Source organism: Rhopilema esculentum, chromosome 7 (genome assembly GCF_057945365.1).
Source record: "Rhopilema esculentum isolate cy_ngs chromosome 7, ASM5794536v1, whole genome shotgun sequence".
Taxonomy (NCBI): Eukaryota; Metazoa; Cnidaria; class Scyphozoa; order Rhizostomeae; family Rhizostomatidae; genus Rhopilema; species Rhopilema esculentum.
The window spans coordinates 9,238,424-9,258,520 of record NC_142821.1 but is presented as its reverse complement, the minus strand read 5'-3'; the positions used below and the strand labels follow the sequence as shown (position 1 = coordinate 9,258,520).

At 34.1% G+C, this 20,097-nt stretch overlaps 2 protein-coding genes across 2 annotated transcripts; both read left to right on the top strand.

The window, feature by feature from the left end:
- The first annotated feature begins 956 nt into the window (after positions 1-956).
- On the top strand, positions 957-8,527 carry LOC135683494 (ras-related protein Rab-35). The gene is made up of 6 exons (XM_065198756.2): positions 957-1,214; positions 3,043-3,093; positions 4,252-4,375; positions 4,983-5,107; positions 6,065-6,189; positions 7,619-8,527. Exons 1-6 carry the CDS (start codon positions 1,163-1,165, stop codon positions 7,748-7,750), a joined length of 609 nt encoding a protein of 202 aa, XP_065054828.1. The 5' UTR covers positions 957-1,162; the 3' UTR covers positions 7,751-8,527.
- Positions 8,528-12,601: 4,074 nt separating this feature from the next.
- On the top strand, positions 12,602-17,642 carry LOC135683674 (ras-related protein Rab-35). Its single transcript, XM_065198995.2, has 6 exons — positions 12,602-12,852; positions 14,346-14,396; positions 14,691-14,814; positions 15,299-15,423; positions 16,051-16,175; positions 16,805-17,642. The coding sequence occupies exons 1-6, from the start codon at positions 12,801-12,803 to the stop codon at positions 16,934-16,936; spliced, it is 609 nt and encodes a 202-aa protein (XP_065055067.1). The 5' UTR covers positions 12,602-12,800; the 3' UTR covers positions 16,937-17,642.
- Positions 17,643-20,097: the final 2,455 nt, after the last annotated feature.

Sequence of the window (20,097 nt, the reverse complement as noted above, 5' to 3'; positions counted from 1 at the left end):
CAGGGGGCCCACTTTTTCCAAAAATGCCAAATATTTAGTATCAAACTACCAGAAAAGCCTCTTTTTATACGGTTTTAGCCCTCCCACCCCCCACTTTTTTTAGACCCCCCACTTTTCTCAACGCTCCACGGTGCCTGAACAGAGAAGTGAATTTATACAAGACGCTATAAATCGAGCTACTGAAGTACTTTAAATACACAAATGCAATAATCTCGAGCATCAGGCAAGGACGCTACAGCATGCATGGGACCAGCATTGGCATCATATTTTCTGCTACTTTCTGCTCAGGCATCCCTATCTCTGGTTACAGGGGACGATGAAAGTGAAAAAAAATACGATGAGTCAAAAAAGATCGCTGCTTTCTTCAGCTTTTAGATTGTTTGAATTTAGATGAGAGATTTTCAAAGTTTCATTCAGTATTAGACCTAAGTATTTTGATAGGGCTCAGTAAAGTTTATACTTGGAGAAGTCTTGGAAAATGTTGAAGTGTGTTATTGGGGGGCTTCACTAAGTGAAAAGTGCTCGAAAAAGACTGCTTGACGCTACGAATGAGGAATGAGGATTTCCCAGGGATTTTCGGGAACAAGGGAACATGGCAACAAATGGTACAGGGACACGGGAACAACTTAAATTTCCCTCTAGGAACATTGGAACATTATTACTAGTTTAAGGGAAGAAGAGAGCATTTTTTCTATTTTTAAACGGGAACACGGAAACATTGGCTGTTTTTCTCAAAGGGAACACGGGAACAAGTACCTCCCTCCCTCCCCACTGGGAGACCCTCACGAATGCTTTTGGTTGGAAATGACCTTATAATATAAGAAACTGCCTACCAGCCCCCGACCTTAGATTCTTATATTTTATAAAAAATGTATCCTGCAGAGGTTTCACCTTTTTCAGATGGAAAATACAATCCACTTGGCCATTGTCAGTACCCAACAACAACAACCTGAATGGACAGAAAATATTCTGTTGAAAAACTAGAGGGAGGAGGTTGTCAAGTCACTAGGAAGATCTAGGAAGTGGTCAGTGAGTGAGATTTCCACAAAAAGAAAATACAGTTAAAGTGTGTATCTCAGTGGCTCTACCAAGATCCCAACTTCAGGAAGATATCTTGTGACTTCTAATTTGATCGATTTATTTCCGTAGTCGAAGCAGCATCATGGCGAGGGACTACGATCATCTCTTCAAGCTACTCATTATAGGTGACAGTGGTACGTTACTCTTCATTTTAGCTCCATTTTTTCGCGAATGCAAAAAATTCCTTGATTGCTGTCAACATTTTGCTTGCAGTTAAACGAGACATCTAATGTTCTGTTGCACAAATTAAATGTAAAGGATAGTATTTAAAGAGCATTCCATTGTTCTAAAGACAATTTCAAACCCTATTCAACTGGAAATTTCATTGAGCTGTCTGGTGACAAAAGGGAATTCTAACATGATTGGTTGCATATTAATAGATTTATAGGTTAGCCAGTTTTATATCCGTTCATTCCTTTTAACTAACAACGTGAGCTGTCAGTAATAAAATTGTATATCTGTTTAACAATATGTTACATAAATATTTAAGGGTCAGCTGGAGATAGGTATTCAGTTATTGTTTACTTGAAAAAGATTGTAGGTGAGATCATGATGTTATGGAGGCAAGTATTGCTTTTTGCTGTGAAGGCTCATACCCCCTAAAGTATATCCATTATTTTAAGTTTCAAAATTTTAATTTTGCGACGTTGTGTTGGATGTTAGGTCTGCATCAACCAAGTTAAAAAAAATTCAGTAAATATCTAAAAACCACACCCATATTTTGGATGTGCAAGAGTGCACTGGTAATTTTACAGAAATTTATGGGGAATGCAGCTGCCATGGAACCCATACTGGTACCCTATTACCCCACTTAAAAGTGCATGTGCTTCTAAACGGAAATTTGGGATTTTGCCTTTTTAAACTTCCTATGGATCCAAATCATTATCAATGATAATTAATTCTTCATTCAGTTGTTCTTCATTGTCATAATCATGTCAGTTAATACATAAAAGGATAATTTAAAGAAATTGAAAATGCAAGGAAGGATGTAAACATTATCAAAGAGAAAATAGATAGTCATATCACTGTTTCTTGTTTTTCTTCATTTTTCTTGCAAAATTGGTAAGATTAAAATAATATACTTATAAATGAATAAAAATAAAAATGAATTCTGGACAATCAGAAAAAGTTAAGAATCCTCAGTACTTGAAGCAAAAAATTTTGTAAAAGTAGATTAATATATTTGGCTGTCTAGCATGAAACTTTAGACTCAGAGAATTAAAATATGCTTCCCTTATCTAAATACTGCATTAGAACAGAAGCGCGTCTCTTGACAGAAATGTAATCTGAGAACTATAGAAATATTGACACTCCTGTGAAAGCCCTTTCCAACAAAATTTTGTTATCTATCATGAAAAGTATACTATAGGACCATTTTTGACATCATAATTATGAAACTCTTAAGAAACAATTAATTCCATAGCCTGATAACCAGCTCATTATTCTAAAGGAATAAGTGGTCTGTTAAATGCCACTCAAAAGCTTGTTAAGTGATCTCGGTTCCATACAAAATTCAAGAAAAACGCTAGAAATTTATGCACATAATTATGACATCCAAATTGCATGTTGTTCTCTCATTTAATGGATGTCTATCAGGTGAAGTAAACTTGATGGGCTTAGGATATCAGAATCCATTTGTGTTTCTGTTTTGCATCTTTGGAAAGTTGAGTGAACGCAATAAGAAAATAAACTTTTTGAAAACAAAATTGAAAGAGTTGGATGAGGCTCTGGAAATAAGTTATGACCCATCTTGTGCTAATGAAAAATTGAGTGTTTTTTATTATAAAGGAAACATCTTTCCATTCATGTATGCCTTATGTATTGCCGTCTGCTGAATGATTTATTGGATATAAGATGGTTGATAAAATTGATGAAGGTATTTACGCAAGTAGTTACATGGATAATACTCTTTTTCAACTCTTTTTCTGAAGAATTATTTATAACCCTATTTTTCTTCCCTAGGAGTTGGGAAAAGTAGTATCTTACTGCGTTTTGCAGACAATATGTTCTCAGGTGAGATTTGCTAATAAATTGTGCTAATTCTTTGTAAATTCTGCTAATTCTTATGGCTAAAACTCAATGCGTAGAAAATTTGAAATTCATCACAGGTGTGCAACATGACAAAAAATTGGCTTGACATCATGGCAACTCATTGCTATGACAACAACCACTTCTCGTCAATTAGTTGATCAAAAGCTGTTGGTGTGTCTGACAGATTTCCTATACCTGTTTTTGGATTCCTGATACATAAATTAGTCAAGTAATATGAGTTTTACATTAAGATGGTAAATAGAAGACTTTATCTAGTATATTTAACATCAGGCTTAAATTCCAAATGACAGACATTCGAAAAAATGCTGAGAATCAGCAAAAATTCAAATTGCTCTATTTTTAGAATGACAGAGGATTTTGAGGTAAAATTTTGTATGTGTGTTTATCCATTTTTCTGCCAAAATGAGCAAAGTCTGAGACTTTGGGTTACATACCTGTCCTCCTTTGATATGGAATGATCCTATATCAACAAAAAGTGGCTTTTCAAGTAAAGACAACTGTTTGCCATGTCATAAGCAGTTCTCATAAGCTTGATCAGCCTGGGGAATGTTTAAAGTTTTGGACAGTTTTGTATGATTTAGGTAATTATAAGAACTTAAGACAGGGAGAGATAGAAGACAGATGCTAGAGGGTGCATCATTATCCTTTTTTAATTGCAGGGACTGTGGTCATTATGATGATGAAGCAATCCACAAACACTTTTCTTAAGTTTATTGTTGAAATTTACTAAATCTAGATATCAATGAAAAATGTTTGTATTTTATGTCAGAACTGACAAGATAGTTTCTTAGAAAGAACCTAAAAAACCTAATGAAATGTATGTGTAACCACTACTGAATGATGCATGCAGCAAGAAACTATTCTTCTCATATAGGCACCATATTCAAATGTACTATATATATGTTCTCTGTTAGGATTACATCATTAGGTCAAATAATTTAAACATAGATGGCATGCATTAGATCAAAACCAAGCAAGTTACAGTTACACAAATGTTAGCAACACAGCAGTATCATGAACCGTATCAGCAACAGATTCAATGAAAAAGAATCAAACTTAATTTAGCAATGATAATGGAAAAATGCAAATCCTTAATCTGGTAAAAATAATTTATTTCAGGGACATATATAACAACAATTGGAGTCGACTTTAAAATCAGAACAGTAAATGTAGATGGTGAAAAAATTAAATTGCAAATATGGGATACAGCTGGTCAAGAAAGGTTCAAAACTATCACTACAAGGTAAGATGTCCCCTTGTTTTATTTACAAGGGATGTAATGTTGCAGGTATTGCAGGTTTTGTCAATTGATTATTATTATTATTGAATTGCATTCAATGATGGCCAAATAAACACAGGCCCCTGCAAAATGACCAAGTCAGGCATGTTGTAGCTCAAACAAGATCCATTATTAATCAACAAATTTCAGATTTTAATTCTCTACTGACTAAGATTTTTCTTCTCTATTTTGTGATCAAAATAATTTTTAAAAGAATAAAAAAATTGATGGAAACTTCCATGGAAATTGTTATTTTTAATTGTTCTTTATCCTCTTCAAATCTTGTGAGAAAATAGGTTTGCTTATTCAAGTTCTAATCTATGATAACAGCTTATCAAATTATTGTGATATATATTTATAGTGTGATATAGCTTATCAAACAGATGTGATATTTATGTTGCATCTTGGAATTTGAAACTCTTGTACAAAACTGCATTTCATGCAATCATGTTTTTCTCAAAATTTTTTCTGAAAGTTTGGATGTATAAGATTATTTGATTTTGATAAAGAAAGTAAAACTAAGACCTTGACTGATTTTGCTAGCAAAATTAAGAAATCAAATACATTCTAGCTACTACAGAGGAACTCATGGAGTCATTGTTGTTTATGATGTAACAAGTGCACAATCATTTCTAAGTGTAAAGAACTGGATGGAGGAGATACAGAAAAACTGTGATACAGTTAGCAAAGTCTTAGGTAAGTCAGAATTATCATCAGCATCACTAAAAGCATTACCATCAAGTTTTTTATGTCAAATTGTTTGAATAATAAGAGCAACTCTTGTCAATGCAGACTATGAGGGCACTACTTGGTGGCTAGGGGATGGGATGAAGAAGGCTATTGCCTCTCTGTTAAGAGGGTGTTATTTTTCATAGACTGCAGAGTTCATGGAGAAAAAATGCAGTGAATCTAGTATTCCATTGGTGGTTTTGAAATTTGAAGTTTCTTAAATATACAGTGAAATTTATGTTGCTAAAGCAGGAGAAGTGCTTATATTAATATTTATACATCCATATTTTAAAACTCTTTCAAAAAGACACAGGCAAATAGATATGAACTATTTTCATTTACATTTTTATCAAGCAAGGGACCATCGCAAACAAGGTAGGGGAGGGGGTCAAATTAAAAAATTTTTCCCACACACTTTCTATGTAATATGAAAATTCCTTATTACAATCAAGGGATATCAATTTTACCAGCAGTGAGCAACCATGACTAACTTTAGGTTATGTAAAGTTAATTTCAATATCAAAGAATCACATCATTTTGCCATATTATCACCCATCAAATTTCGACAATAGAAGAAACCAATCCTACAGAGAACTGGGGGAATTTCTAGGGATACACTGTCTTAAACCCCCACCCCAACACTGCATAACAACTCTTTTTATAAGTTTGTGCAATGGAATACATCATGTTTGTCTTGTCATCTTGACAAACAGGAGTGGGTCTTGATCACAGTTACATATACTTATATTTATTATCTTGCATCAGTTGGTTTTCAAACTACAAAGGTGACTATCTTGGAACTGAAAATGGGATAATGAAACTGATCCATTTTTGACTAATTATCTTGTATGCAATAAATACCTACCTAGCTGATTGTTGAGGAATACTTTTTAGCAATTGTTAATTATTGCCATTTTTATGCAGTTGGAAATAAGGATGATTGTCCAGAACTAAAGGTTGTAGAAACAGGAGATGCTGAAAAGCTTGCCGAGAAAATGAATGTTCAGCTTTTTGAGACAAGTGCGAAAGAAAACCAAAATATTGAAGAGGTATGCATTCTGTTATGATAAAGGAAATATGTTTGAAAAAGGCTAGCTTGTTATTCACAATAGTAGGTGCCAGACTTTTTCAAAGAAATTTTTCTAGACAGTGTTTTAAATGTTTGGGAAGGCTTATACAGGCAAAACAGGGGCACCTCTATGAGGTGCAAATAGGTACTTTACTTCAGTTTATGCAAGTCAGGGAGTGTGTGCCCCCTAGTTTCTATATCTATGAACATTTGATATACCATAAAAGCTCTATTAAGTCCCTTCTGTCTTTTAAGCCCCTCTCTATTAAGCCCCTCTCTATTAAGCCCTCTCTTAAGCCCCAGTGTCAAACAAGATTGCATTAATTGGGTCACTTGTCGAGTGTAATGATGATAAGATTATGTGCATAAATTACAGATCTGTAAATGTTTACTTGTGTGCCTTAGAAGTCAGTCAAAGTTTGTTTAGAAAATGTCCGAGGGGATATCAATTGATTCTGATGGCCCCAAGGAAAATTAGCCTGTGTTCCAGGGTCTTGAGGACAGGCTAAGGCAGATAAGAACTGTGCGACAATATAATTGATTGATTTAAAGAAATTTGAGAAGCTGCTTCATGGGCTTCAATACAGGTTGAAAAGTGGAGGGGGGCAAGGAAAATTTAGCACCCACAACAAACAATTTTGGAAAAGATCTATTGTTTTGCAACAAAGTGGCAGGCATTTTTATAACATTTTTTGCATTGCATTATTAATAAGCCCCCCTCTCAAATAAGCTCCTTTTTTTAAGTCCCCCTCTAGGACTGAAAAAAATAAATAAGCCCCCCCCCCCTCAGAGCCTTAATAGAGCTTTTACAGTACCTCATTTTACTTCCTGTATAAAGGACAGGATGTTTGCCCTATTAACTGTGTAGGATTTCTTCTTATTGCGAAAGCTTTATTATTTGAACCTAATCAGCATTTAAGTTTCAGCTTGCCAAACCTTTAAAACTTCATAAATTGAAAGTTACAAAGGCCTTTATAACAATAAGCTTGTTTTGTTGAGAGGATTTTTGTGGTAAATTAATGTCATGGCTTTAAACCAAGAATGTTGAAATTGTTTAGGACTGGCAAGGGGGAAGTCAACTGTTCTCTCCCTTAGAATTGATTTTGAAATTTGTCTTTAAATGATAGAAGTGATTCTGAAAAAAGTATTGCTTAATCAAGGTTCACTTTGCTTGCCCCAGGCCTTTTCCTGGGAAAGCTCACTTTACCCTACAGGTAAGCAACCAAAAGTTTTTGGTAGTAATGAATTATCCTGCTGCTTAAAATGTTGTAGGTTTCAATTTCAAAATAGAACACTGGTTGATTTTGGTGAACTATCTTTACTTCTATTTTTGATATTTCATGTTGTGGATCTTTTGTTTATAATTATCTAAAATTCTTGTTACTTTGACTCTCAATTTATGTTTTAAGGTCTTTGATTGCATAACAAAGCTTGTTCTTGTAACCAAGAAAGCTCAGCAGCAAAAGGCTAACGAAGACAGGAGTCAGGGTGGAATTAGTCTTGACAAAAGTAGCAAAAAGAAGAAGAAGGGCATGTGTTAGTGTTTATTGTTGAAGGCGGTTATATGTTTTAAAAACATTTAGCTTTTTGTGTCTTCCATTCAGTTTTAAACTAGGTAGAAACTCCTATTATTTGCAATCCTATCAAGTTTAAACTTTCTATCTTTTATTTATAGAAGTATATTGTAGCAGGAAAAATTCAAATCAATAAAAAACATTAAAAAGTAATGGCATTTGAAAAAGAAGTACATTCTTAAAACAATTATACATTTATAAATATGTTCATATGGAAATGAGATCAATTTAAATTTCCCCTGCCACATAGAGCTTTATTAGTGTGCCGGCGCTAAAGCAATATATATTAGATTTTATTTCCGAATATGCATAGGCATAGCGGATGGTAAACCTTCAGGAGGGCTTACTATGGACCTTACCCGAATGCTATTGCTTTATTTAGATAGATCTGCCCGCACGGAGCCTGAATTTTGCTTAATAGGGGGCTGCACTGCAGCCTTACCTGCCCCCATGTCTCCCACGCCTATGGAAAACAGGAATTTTGTCATCACATTGGCCCTGCTAAGACACATTTGTGTATATATATATATTTGATCGCAATATCTACGTGACAGACCGGTAAATGCAGCCTGTTTTTTTCTTTCTAGCACATTACCAATAACTCTTTAAATTAACATTTTATTCGATGTTTGTAGAGGCAGTCAGTTTTCTTGAGCATAACTTTGTAATATATTGATATTTGAGTATTTATAGTAATGATGATTGTAGATAAAATGGTATTCTGATAGAAATATCTAATCTGCAGTAAATGTTTTTGAGTGGACAGCAGGCGTCAGGCAAAATGGCGAGCTCTTTGTAGAATTTATTATTTAGACATTAATGAACAAGCTTTAGAATTGATAAATAATTAATTTTGCGACATAATTTCTATCGGCAATTATCTCTTCCAAGTCTTGATATTGCCCAAATAATCAGCCTCCTCAGCATTGAAATAAGTGATATGTTTTCTTTATCAAACAAAGACTGCAAACACTTTAATCAGGTATTTTTCTATATTCTTGATTGAAGTATTTGGTCGATGAACGAGTTAAAACTATCTTTAAAATAGCGAGATATAGGGATATGTTTATGTAAAGGCCGCCGTTAGTCAAGAGAGGATGCCTATCAAAGGTAATTTTGCTGTTTGAAGAACGCATCCAGTTTTTGATTATTTTGATCCTCTTAAATATTATAATTTTTAATCCGAATAAAAATTACAAGGACATACGGAAGTCACAAGACGATGCCGCAGGGAGCATAGAAATACGTAGCAACCCTGCGACCATAATATTTGATATAACAACTCAACACTAATTTGTACATCTAAATATTAAAGATTACATAATACAAATAACAATTACATAAAGTAGCAGAAAACACATAAAACACAAGTGAGGAGATTTTCAACAACAGCTTCCAAATCGCTCTGAGGCACGAAATCGCTCTGAGGCACGAATCAAGTGATGTTAAAATTCTAGTTTAGATTTGTTATGCGGACTAGACTTATTTTCATTAGGACTAGTTTGGTTTTCGTTTCTGTAACATTTCTTATATTTTCCATGGGCTCCGACACAGGTTGAAAAGTGGGGGAGCCAAGGGAAAATTTAACACCCATAACAAAAGATTTTGAAAAAGCTTTATTGTTTTGCAAAAACGTGGGGGGGCCAAGGCCCCCCGGTCCCCCCTTCGTCGGAGGCCCTGTTTTCTCATTTCTTTCCAATGCTTCAACCAAAGAAAATCTTCATCTGGCTGAAGAAAATAAGTCTGTTTCTTCAACGCCTTCTATAAAAAAAGGCTTTATCGTCAAGAGCGATCATTATCTAACTTTCACCGTCAAAATTTCCTTGTTTCCTTTTCAGATGAACATATCCATGAAAGTTTTCATTTTTCTCAAGCATAAAAGTTGAAATAATTTGTGTTTCGATTGATTTGTACGTCGATGCGTTGGGATTACACCGTAACAAAAGGAGCCTAAGCACAATGTATAGAGGGATGGAGCAGGAAAACGAATTCAAGGTACAAAAGCAAGGCAAAAGACCCGTTTAGTATAGATAGAAAGAAACCAAAAGGATCTACATGGACCCGGAATAATAAATAAGGAGAGGAGCATGGAGAAAGAGTTTTTAATCAAATGAATAATGGGAGGAGATGATTAGAAGAATCATAAGAAATAGTAAGAGCCATATACCTAATATATGGTTTAGTGAGTGTTTTTAAACTACCAAATCGCTGTTTTGACCCTATCAGCTTTTAATAAGCTCTCGAAAATTAAGAAGTCATGTTTATGTAAACTATGTGAAATTGATTTGCAGGCCAGAGATTAAAGAATCCATATGTTTTGGTCTCATCATAAAACGATCTTCTGTTTACTCGTAAAAAGCCTTCAAAGTTGGGAGCTTGTCAGGATGAAAATATTGATCGAGCTCCTATGATTCTAACAGTTGGCATTCTACCTAGTATTTAGTTAAAATTGGTCAACCTATACAGTCATGTGCTCGTGTTTCTGATTGGCCTATTTCGATCCACAACTGGGTATATATATTTCTTAGCGTAGAGTTTTCGATCTATGTTCTGACGTTTTAAACTCTGAAGAGTGTCAGACGAAAAGCTTTAGTTTAATAAATATTTGCATTTTTTCAAAGCCATTTACAAGTTTTGTATAATTTGCATAAATGAAGACAAAAATTGTTCATATATGACCAAAAAAAGATTTTTTGATATTTCCATTCTGATCATTTTTTTTATTATTTAGGCACAGTAGCCCCTTCAATCTGTCACGATTGATTCTCAGGGGGCAATGCTTAAATTTACCGATAAAAGAAAAATACACGTATGTAGAAGTAGACAAATTATGTTATTCTTTATGTTTACATGTTAAGTTTTTATAGAGGTTTTTGTAAAGTTAAAAGTTGCTCCTGTGTTTCACGCTTAATGCTATTTCATGCAACTGTATTTGGTTTAAGATGGTAGGAAGTCAGCAAGAGGCTAGAAAATCTGCAGGTGTGGCTTTCCAGGTATCTAAAGGTTTAACAATAATACAGTTAGCAAATAAATTTAGTACCAGAATGAAAATGTAATAGTTTGATTGTTAAAAACACAATACTGTATTATCGTTATTCTGGATGAAGTACCACACGCAACGTACATATTTTATATCATAAGGTCTGCTGACAAAGGGAGATTAATACCTTTTTAGAGCTGGCTTTGGAAAACGTTTTGTTGTGTTATATGTATTGATTGGTATTAGTTTTTATAATAGGGAATGAGAATAAATATTTAGACCAACATAAGACAACATGAAACCATTAAAGGAAACAGGTTTTCGACAAATTTTTGAACTGCTCAGCTCATCTCAACTGATCCTGGAAGGAAGTTTTCCCCTCGGAAACTCTCTGATCTAATACCAGTATTTGTAGGCCTGTTTTTAATATTTCAAGATAATTTTTCTGTCGAATGTTCTAACTATGTACAAAATAGTCTTTCACAAAGAAGAATGAAGATTGTTTTGTGTTCTACATACTTTAAGTGTCAACATTTATTGAATATTTATCTAGCTGAATGACGCAGCCATTTTAGGGACAGTGGGGCCCAGGGCCAAAGACATCTGTTCGTTAGACATTTTTTAAACATCCAAAGACATTTTTTTCTTAGGGGCGTGATCCCTTCTGGTCACCAAAAGCGTGGGGCCTTGAGCCCAGGCCCCCTAGACCCCTCTTAAGCTGCCAATGCCAATTGGAAGTTTTTTTCGAGTTAGCAAATAGTTATATGTAAGAAGGCAAATTGTCGGAGTAAACTAGCAAAAGTGGCTCAGCTAGGCCTTCCAGACTTTGGGGATGAAGATTCATGAAGAGTAAAATTTGCCTGAATAGAAATTTGGTTGACGCTCGGCAATTTTAAAGACCAACTAACGATCTCGTGGACCAAAAAAGGATTTATTGACCAACTGAACTGATGAAAAAAAATTTAAAGTCCACCGTTAGCTCCGCCTCTATCTTCTCTTCAATTATATCTAGCTTATCCTTGAGTTTAATTATTTAATTGTAATGTCATTAACTTTAACATTCAGTATTCTATATTTGATTTTTCATGCTAAGAAATTTTCCAACAGAAAATATTTTGGGAGGGTTTTCATTGCTGCAAAAAAGACAATGTCGATTTTTCTACAAATGTTCACGACATTGCTGTGAAAGGATTTGCCTCCATTCTAATTCTGTACTGAAAGGGGAGAAGTATATTTTCATTCTCTTCTCTTATGTCTAAATTTTTATGCCAGCCAGTCAATGATATTGGTGAATTTTATTGGTGAGTTCTTGATTTTCCAAATTTCAATAATTTTCTTAAATTGTTTGATTCGAGTACTGAAGTTCTTACTGTTTCCAACTGCTCCTATGCTCGTTTCTTAAAGAGAAATTCTTATAAAAAAAATGAGTGTACTCTTCTTATCATATGTAACTTAACGTAGGCACCGTGGAGCCGGGGGGTTTGGGGGGCTTTAGCCAGAAATGTAAAATATTAAGAAATGAACCACCAGTGACACCGCTTTTTGTACAGTTTTAGCAACCCTCCCCCACTTTTTTAGACGCTCCGCGGTGCCTGTAAAGTCAAGGCTGGAATTGTAAAAATGGGCATTTCTATCATTTTCTAGGCACCTGAAGGGTATGGCACCAAAATCCAATCATAATCTTACACCCCCTCATACTTCCCTCTAAATCCGTCCCATTGAAAGAGCACCAAGCATTGTATTTTGCAGGCCGCATTACAGGGAGCGCGCGTTGCGTATGAAAACACCAAAACCCCTCTCTCGTGCCCTTGTGTTTGAAACCGACAATGCGATTGAGGTGAATCATTCAATCTTGGTAACTGAAGGGAGGAGCTGGTTGGCAGTAGGAAGTGAGACTTTTTACACCGATAGCATGGATTAAAGCCAGAGTATCAGAGGCAATAATTGCGAAACAATTTGCGAAGAAAAAGGGCGTAAAAGGATTTATATTTTCTGATAGCTCTTTATTAATCGCATTTATTTTTATCGACGTTAACCATGGCGAGGGACTACGACCATCTCTTCAAGCTTCTGATTATCGGCGATAGTGGTATGTATAAAGTGGCATTAAGTGACTCATTTGCTTTGTTGGCGTCAAACTTCAGCTTAATAAGTCATTTCCTGTAAAAAATGCTTGAACACATGTTTATCTCTTTGCTTCAAATCTGATCCTAAACTGAAACATAGCTTTTTCTGTATTATTATCTTCAAACAAACGGGTGACCTGGAGTCGATGTTTCCATATTTAGGCCTTATATAATTACGCATTAACGTAAAGTTGAAAATAGCTGTTTTGACATTACTTGTATAAAATTTAGAACCAGCGCTTGTTGTGTTGCAGCACAGAAGTTTCAAATTTTTGCTTCAATGCTCATTGGCTTGTAATAATTTCCAATTGCCTTGATATCAGTTGGCAACCGATCTGGTCAGAATTAATCACATGGATTCTAGTGTCATCGTTTGGCAACCAAAGTTTGCGGTAGTGTTGCCCCCAAAAGAATCTAAATCCAGTCAGTTAACTGTTAAAAACTACAATGCTTTCACTATTAAACAACAGAAGTTGAGAAGTTTCATAGATCCCAGTCCTCCAATTTCCATCTAGAAAAGTTTTCTTCATTTTGCAGAAAAGGTCACTGCAGTCCAAGTTTCAAAAACTGCCACCAACCTCTATTTAATTGTAAGGATCCAAACTTGTGTGCGTTGGTGTGGTGATGACTTTGATAGACAGCAAGATAAAATCAAAACTACAATCCTTGATAAAACACCAAATTTGGGTATACTTATGAAAGGGCTTTAAATAATCCTTATTAAAAATATCCTGATAATTTTTCCTTTTACAAATCTCCTATTATGAGACACCAACTAAAAAGGTGTTACATAGAAATGTCTCATAAACAGACTTGCTGGAAAGATTTCTATTCAAAGAAAGATTTCTATTAAAGTAAATATTTGGGCAGAGGCCTTCTACAGCTTTTAAACAAGTTGTTAATGTTTCAGATTGTTCCCTGTTAAATGTTACCAAAAAAACTCAAAAAAACTCCCCAGCACACAGAACCAATTTGTCTCAATATTTGTAAATAAGGCTCTGTAAAATAATTGGTGCCTAATTTTGCATAGACAGTCACTGTAAATTTCAAGCAAAGACTGTATCACATAGTTAACCATGATTTCTAATGTCATTGTTGTTGTGGTCATGTTGACCATATCTCCTACTGATTAAGTATGGAACAAGGAAATGCCCTTGTTTGCCTGGATGCACCAAGTTATAATCAACATATGACATTCTTTGAAGATAAAATGGGGCATGTGACAGAATTAAAGTTTGATACTGGTTTTTATGTATAAATATCAAGCATAGAAAATCAATGTGTAATGTCAGAAGAAAGGATTTGTGCTCATTAAACAAGAAAATTGCACATTTCAAACATCTTGATCTGTTAATATTCTAAATATTGATTTTCTATAATGTCAATTTGCTGCAGTTAGATAAATGGAGATGTAGTGCTAAAAATGTTTAGGCTTAAGTTTCTGCTCTTATTCTAGGTGTTGGTAAAAGTAGTATTCTGTTGCGGTTTGCAGATAATATGTTCTCAGGTCAGTAAACTTGATTTTAAAACATGTTATTTTCTTTTAATTTTTTCATGATAAATGAAGAGTTTTTTCTTTATGCAATAGTTATTGTTGAGCCAATTTGTGATACAACAATTTTAAAATTCATTGCTTTTTTGGCTTATTATTTGACTTGTCCAGAAAAAGTAACCTTCTGATGAAATTCCCAAGTTCTTATGTGCTTGGGTCAGACACTTTTAGTTTTGATCTACGTACATCAAAAACTCTGCATTAATGCTCAGCAAACAAACTGTAAAAATATTTGTCAATGATTTGCAGGCTCATATATAACAACAATTGGGGTTGATTTCAAAATCAGAACAATAAATGTAGACGGCGAAAAAATCAAATTGCAAATATGGGATACAGCAGGACAAGAAAGATTCAGAACTATCACATCAACGTAAGATATTTTTATCCTGTTGAAAATGTTTTGTAATTACATTGGTTCTCTTCTCTTTTCTTTTTAAACATCTTTTTGTTATCAGTTAAAATCATTTTTGCCAAAAGGTTTCTTTAACTTTGTAATATGTAAATTTGAACTGGTGTCATCAGTGGAAGCGTCATTAAATTGTTTGATTGAGCTGATATTGATCTGCTGACATGAGTTACCATGTATATCTTATACCTAAAGATTGATATCAAGTCATGTGAAAAAATTCATAGGCTATAACAATCTTTTGTGCTGAACTGGTCAGTTAATTTAACCTGATCAGATTTTGGTTTAGTTAATCTAGCTAATTTAATAATCATAATAAATTTAATATCTTGGCAGTATTTGGAATGATTGATTCTTTGTTAAAGTACTTTTCATCTTTTATTAACATGTGATGCTTCACTTTACAGAATAAAATGGCTGTTTATTGATTATGTGATTCAATTTATAGCTACTACAGAGGTACACATGGAGTTATTGTTGTGTATGATGTAACAAATGCGGACTCATTTGTAAATGTTAAACGATGGATGCATGAAATAGAGCAAAATTGTGATTTAGTCAATAAAGTTTTAGGTAGGTAACAAAATCAAAGTCTAGCTTGCTCTCTATTTCAGATCAGATTGTTCAATTTGTTGTATTTTAAGAAATTTTAATTTGAAACTAGAAAATTTATGACTGTATGAACAGTGAATTTGACAACTGAAATCTTTATTTAAATTTTTTTCTAAACCAAGGTTCTAAGGTTATAGAAGTTGCAATTTCTAGTATGGGAAATAAAAAGTAAGAATCCAGGAAATATTGAAGTGGTCTCATGAGGTGTAAAAATTAGTAGCATATTTCAGTGTCTCCAGGCTGTGTTGCCAAATGATGTAATAGCTTGTAAATTCCTTAGAACATGGTTTTTTTCTCTAGATGTGAGCATTTTTTGAACACCTCAATCTGTAAATCAAAATCAAAATCGTTTTTATCAATTTTTTATTTAATACTGATGTACATTCAACTTGAGAAAGATAATCTCATTTCAGAAACTCTAGAAGAAAACTTACTTGTGTTTACAATGAAGCAATTGGCTTTGATAATTAAACTCTTGAAGCTAGAAGATTTTTTTGTGAAATAGCCTCCTGATGTTTTTCTGATATTTGTGGTAAATATCATTCATAAAATCTTTCGTTTTCACTTTGCATATTTTTCCATATATAGTTGGTAACAAAGATGATTGCCCAGAACTAAAGGTTGTGGAAAAAGGACATGCTGAAAAATTTGCTGAACTGATGGGTGTTCAATTATATGAGACTAGTGCAAAGGAGAACCAAAATATTGAAGAGGTATGGAGGCAACCATTCCATGTTAGTTTTGTTAGTAAAATAAAACTTCATCTCAATGAAATAGTCATTTGGTATAACAATTTTGCAATAAACCTTAACTATACCAACAATTTCAATAATTTATTAAAGATGACTTCTCCATTTAAAAGAAAGTTTCAACATCAACTAGTTAAGGATTGTGTCTTTGAAGATAATTGCTAATCTTACTATGAGAAATGGCATTTGCTGAATCATCAATTTCAAAACTGATCTAAAATATTTGCAGTTTCTTTTTTGGTCCAACTTTCCCTGCAAAATTTTACATGATAAATTTTGTGCCAGCAACAGCAATATTTTCATGATTAATTTTGCACTGGCAACTGCCAGTTAGGATGGTTACATGTTTTTCTAGTACTGGTGAATAATTTCATATTGTCAAGACTTTTGTTAAGAGGTTTTCAGCCTAATCTGGAGGGTAATAATATATTGGAAACCTTTAGATTCTTGAAGACACAAGTTCGTGATATGAATTCACTTACCTTGGGTCATGTTGAACCTATTTGCATTTTTATACCTTGTATTTTAATTGTCGAGTTATACAAATATGTATGTTGATATTCAATGGTTCTGGATCTTAACCAATTTTTCAGGTATTCAATTACATAACGAAGCTTGTTCTTGACTCGAAGAAAGCCCAACAACAAAAAGCAGATCAGGACAAAAGTCATGGAGGCATTAAACTTGATAAAACTACCAAGAAAAAGAAAAAGGGTTGTTGTTAGTACCAGTAATAAATGAAAGCTCCCTAGGTATAAGACCTTTACCTATGTAGAGGCATCTATATATGTTAATATTTTCTATCTATAAATTTTGTAAAGTATGGTTTTATTTGGTAGAGGTAGGCAACTGGTCTCTTGTTTAGAGATGGCATGAATCAAACCCTTTTTGCTATGTTTTGTATTACACATGGCAAATTCAACCAGCTTACATATGTACTGATGTTCAATGTATTTTGTTTTGTGTGCAATGGAAAGAGATTTTTGATAGCCTGCTATAACCATAAACATTGGTATTTTGAGAAACATCCTTTTTATAATGTCTGTATTGCATTGTTGCAGCTTTACAAGGTTTAGCTTTACTGTAACTAAACACTATGTGTGCATTCAGCTTTGTACATTGTCTGCATCAAAGTTAATTTTAAGTCAAACCGTCAACCTCAATTGTTTTTTGTTTTCAGGCTTTCCATGTCCTTTAATCTTGCAATATCAAGGCATTATATCTATTCATGTCATAAGAAGTAAATTGGTAACAAAGTTGAAACCAGATAATTAGCAGTTTTGGCATTCATGGGTAATTTGACATTAAGCAAATGTAAAAGAATGAACTAGAGCCAAATTGTTTCTTTGACCAGCTTGGAAAAAGTTTTAATTATTACTGACATACGCATATTGTAATGTTTTGCATTTATCATAAACAATCGTGATGGAATCTTCTGTTTTTTGTCCTTTGTTTCTATTTAAAGAAATTATTTCTAATGGCATATGTTGGGGTGAATGTTTTTCATCTATGATTAGCTCAATTTTCTTTTAGAATTTATCATCCCTATGATACTAATCTTTGTGAACATTTTGCTCTTTTGTCCAGAATTTTCAGAAGTGTCTTCTTATGCTCATGGTTTAAAGTAAAATTTATTTAATTTCCAAAGTTTATAGACTGCTATACTATTTAGATGCCATAATTCTAGTAGGTAGACTTTAATAGATTTTCTCCACCAGTTTTATGGGTAAGATTAGTCCAAGATATTCATCAATACATACATGCCTTTTTTAATTTAAGAAACACATCATCCCAGGTAGACTCAAAGTTTCCTAAAATTTTGTAGATTTGAGCCTCGGATCTTTCTTAAGAACAGATTCTTGTTTTAGCATACCAGGTGAAGAAATTCGGTAGCCATAACAAAACATTTTACAATCTCAGCATACAATGAAGACACTACATTGTCAGCCATAATGTAACAGATTCTACTTGTTCTAATTGAGATTTATTCTGTCCTTCTTGAGATTTCATTTGATGACACTAAACTGGGTAAGATAACATAAGATAAGATAACATTTTATGACATATTTTGCGAATTGGGTAAGATATGGCCATATGTGCACAGGCTTTCCCCTAATCAAACCCAGGGACGCCGGAACCACCAAGGGGGAAGGCCTGAGTAAAAGGGCATTTGAAAAATAATTCCAAGCTACCAAAAATTCAATTACCGAAACAATTACCAACAACTGTCATTTTGTTTCGATTTTCTGTAGGTAGTATCTTGAAAATCGGCTAACTTTTGGTATAAGAAATTTCTTCAAATTTTTGAGACATGTCGTCGCGAATAACGCAGTACAGTGAGAATTTCACATGAATCTTTTGATAATTGTAAACGGCCGATGTTAATAGAACTTCTATGAAAAGGGCACTTTGGCCCCCATTGCCCCTCCTATCAAAGGGTAACGGGTGGTTGACTCCCCGCGCCCCCTCTCTGGCATCCCTGATTAAACCTCTTTAATTTGGTTTCCATTCATCACTTTATGGACAGAGCCAAAATAGCTGCTACCCGTTAGTAAACTTCAAATCTTTCATTGGCCGAATCTCACCGGATGTTTAGCTGATTTTGCATATTTAGAAATGATTTATGATGTTATTTTAGGCTTTGTAGTTAAAATTCTAAAAAATATACTTTTCATGACGTCACACTGAAGAACTCTATATCAGTAGGTACAAAGAGCAATTGTATCCCGGCTAACATTTCTACCAAACTTTTACAGGTTAGACAATGAAAATTTTACTTTGATGGTGTAATGCTTTCCTCGATTACTCCATTACTTGACATGTCTATAAACGTTTGACATGTTTTTTGTTGTTGAATGGCTTAATCTTAAGGAATTATGGTTCTTGGCTATCGCCTTGTATTTAGTTGCACAACCATATTTTAAAATCACACTCCTATCGTCCAAGTTTATTCAGAAGTGCAAATCCCACAAATCGAATCCCACCCAATTGGTCTCTCGGACTGGTTATTTCTACGAGGAGAGGAACTTTGGCAAAATATGTGTGCATTCTGGTATGTCGAAGACTTGTGCAAAATAGAAGCTCTTGATGCTACCCAATGACAAGAAATGTCTGGGTGTACCATAGATGACCAGCACGTTACATAAACATTTTTAATCAAACAAAGTAGTCTTGATCTAACAAAATGCAATAGGCCTGTTGCCGGTGGTCGAAAAACAAAACTTTTTTCCCTGAATGTGCGAGATTTACCATGATATTTCAGTTTACGATGCCGACATAATTCTCAAGATGCAGAAATTGACTGCTATTCCTGAGGGTATTTAAATGCAAGCGATTGCTCCATGTGCCACTTATGCTTGAGAGCGTCGTTCGTGAAGAAAAGGCAGCGTGCCGTTCAGGAAGTGGCCTTTGCAGGGCGTGCAGAATGCTTTTATTCCACTACACTCTTTTTTTATAAGAACCAGTAAATTTAAGTTCAGGCTGACTGTTCTTAATTTTTTCGAAAATCTGAGGCTGGATTGTTCTTAATTTGTTCTTAATTCAAGAGGGTGTAAGCAGTGCTATTGCTAGCTTTTTCGCTCTAAGGAGGTGTTCAGGCCTCATTTGCCAACAAAGTGAGTGAGACAGCCTTAATTTGCTGACAAATTTAAATATTCACCGAAAAAGCACCCACATATCGCTAAAAATCCACGATTTTGAGAAAAGACGTTGTTCAAAATTGCGATTTGCAGAAGCCCAGCCTCAGTTTGTTCTTAATTTGTTCTTAACTTTTGACCAGTTTTGAGGCTCGTGTTCTTATAGAATTGTTCTTATAAAAAAAGAGTGTATACAATGAAAGAGGCTTACTGTTCTGTGATTTAGCTGCTTGAGACAGTTTGATATAATC

Bases quoted from the DNA above. Each gene is read 5' to 3' on its own strand.
- LOC135683494 (XM_065198756.2), top strand. From the start codon at position 1,163: ATGGCGAGGGACTACGATCATCTCTTCAAGCTACTCATTATAGGTGAC. The intron at 4,376-4,982 runs GTAAGATGTCCC...AATACATTCTAG, and splicing joins TTCAAAACTATCACTACAAG to CTACTACAGAGGAACTCATG. The intron at 5,108-6,064 runs GTAAGTCAGAAT...ATTTTTATGCAG, and splicing joins TACAGTTAGCAAAGTCTTAG to TTGGAAATAAGGATGATTGT.
- LOC135683674 (XM_065198995.2), top strand. From the start codon at position 12,801: ATGGCGAGGGACTACGACCATCTCTTCAAGCTTCTGATTATCGGCGAT. The intron at 14,397-14,690 runs GTCAGTAAACTT...AATGATTTGCAG, and splicing joins TGCAGATAATATGTTCTCAG to GCTCATATATAACAACAATT. The intron at 14,815-15,298 runs GTAAGATATTTT...TTCAATTTATAG, and splicing joins TTCAGAACTATCACATCAAC to CTACTACAGAGGTACACATG.